The 1,026-nt window shown below is 30.5% G+C and overlaps 1 protein-coding gene across 1 annotated transcript; it reads left to right on the top strand.

The window, feature by feature from the left end:
• The first annotated feature begins 42 nt into the window (after nucleotides 1–42).
• Nucleotides 43–981, top strand: LOC110038101 (serine carboxypeptidase-like 6). The gene is made up of 5 exons (XM_020742868.1): nucleotides 43–110; nucleotides 224–325; nucleotides 422–505; nucleotides 602–745; nucleotides 853–981. Exons 2-5 carry the CDS (start codon nucleotides 230–232, stop codon nucleotides 964–966), a joined length of 438 nt encoding a protein of 145 aa, XP_020598527.1. The 5' UTR covers nucleotides 43–110; nucleotides 224–229; the 3' UTR covers nucleotides 967–981.
• The last annotated feature ends 45 nt before the right edge of the window (nucleotides 982–1,026 follow it).

Below are 1,026 nucleotides of genomic sequence, written 5' to 3'. Positions count from 1 at the left end.
TAAACGTTAATTAATCTTGTTGTTTAGCTCACGAAGAAATTTTAATTATCATAATCATATGCTCTGTGACAGAAAATGAGCAAGGTCAAAAGCCATTAATCAGAATTAAGGTATGGATTTTCAAGCATTAATATTGATTCAAAAAGCTTTAAGTTGAATTGAGAACCCTAATTAATATTGCACAATGTTTTTTTTTTTTTATTATTGTTTGGAATGTTATCAGGGTTATATGATTGGCAACGCTATAACAGGCGAAAAGGCAGATAAGAACTCTCGAGTAGCTCATGCATACAGATTAGGAATTATTTCTGAAGAACTTTATGAGGTTTTTATAATAATTCAACTATTATAAAGTAAATCTCATCATCTAGTTTTCTTAACGTTTATTTATATAATAACATTATGATTTCCATTATTTCAGCTTATTCAGACGAACTGCGTGGGTGAGGATTACCTGCAGCCTCAGGGTGTGGTTTGTAAAACACATCTCCAAGTTTTTAATGAGGTAAGCTACATCATCAACTTTGTTCCTATGGTGTATATGTCTCATACAATTATGTTTAGAGGCTAATTTTTTTTTCATGCATTAATTTGCTCGCAGATTCTATCAGAAATTAATGTTTTTGGTATATTGGAACCCCTATGTTTTGATGAACCTTCAGGGGAGCTGTTACACCTTCACAGATCACTAGAAGAGAACTCACCAGATTTCCTCTTCCAATCTTCGCCTGATAATAATTGTATAGTTAAGTCCTTTATATAAAACCAATATATAATAATAATAATAATAATAATAATAATAATAATAATAATTTTGTACAGATCTAAGCAACAATAAATAATTGCATGCAGACTCCAGATCTTCTTGCTAATTACTGGGGAAACAATCAACTTGTAAGAAATGTCCTACAGATTAAGGAGGTGCGACTCATCTTCTTATTTATTGATAAGAACAGTGCTGGTTAATTGGTAGTTTCGACATTTTGAAAATGAAATTTTTAAATAATGTTAAAATAGGGAACTGTG

Source organism: Phalaenopsis equestris, unplaced genomic scaffold (genome assembly GCF_001263595.1).
Source record: "Phalaenopsis equestris unplaced genomic scaffold, ASM126359v1 Scaffold230860, whole genome shotgun sequence".
NCBI classification, from domain to species: domain Eukaryota; kingdom Viridiplantae; phylum Streptophyta; class Magnoliopsida; order Asparagales; family Orchidaceae; genus Phalaenopsis; species Phalaenopsis equestris.
This window is presented reverse-complemented; position numbering and strand designations above follow the sequence as displayed.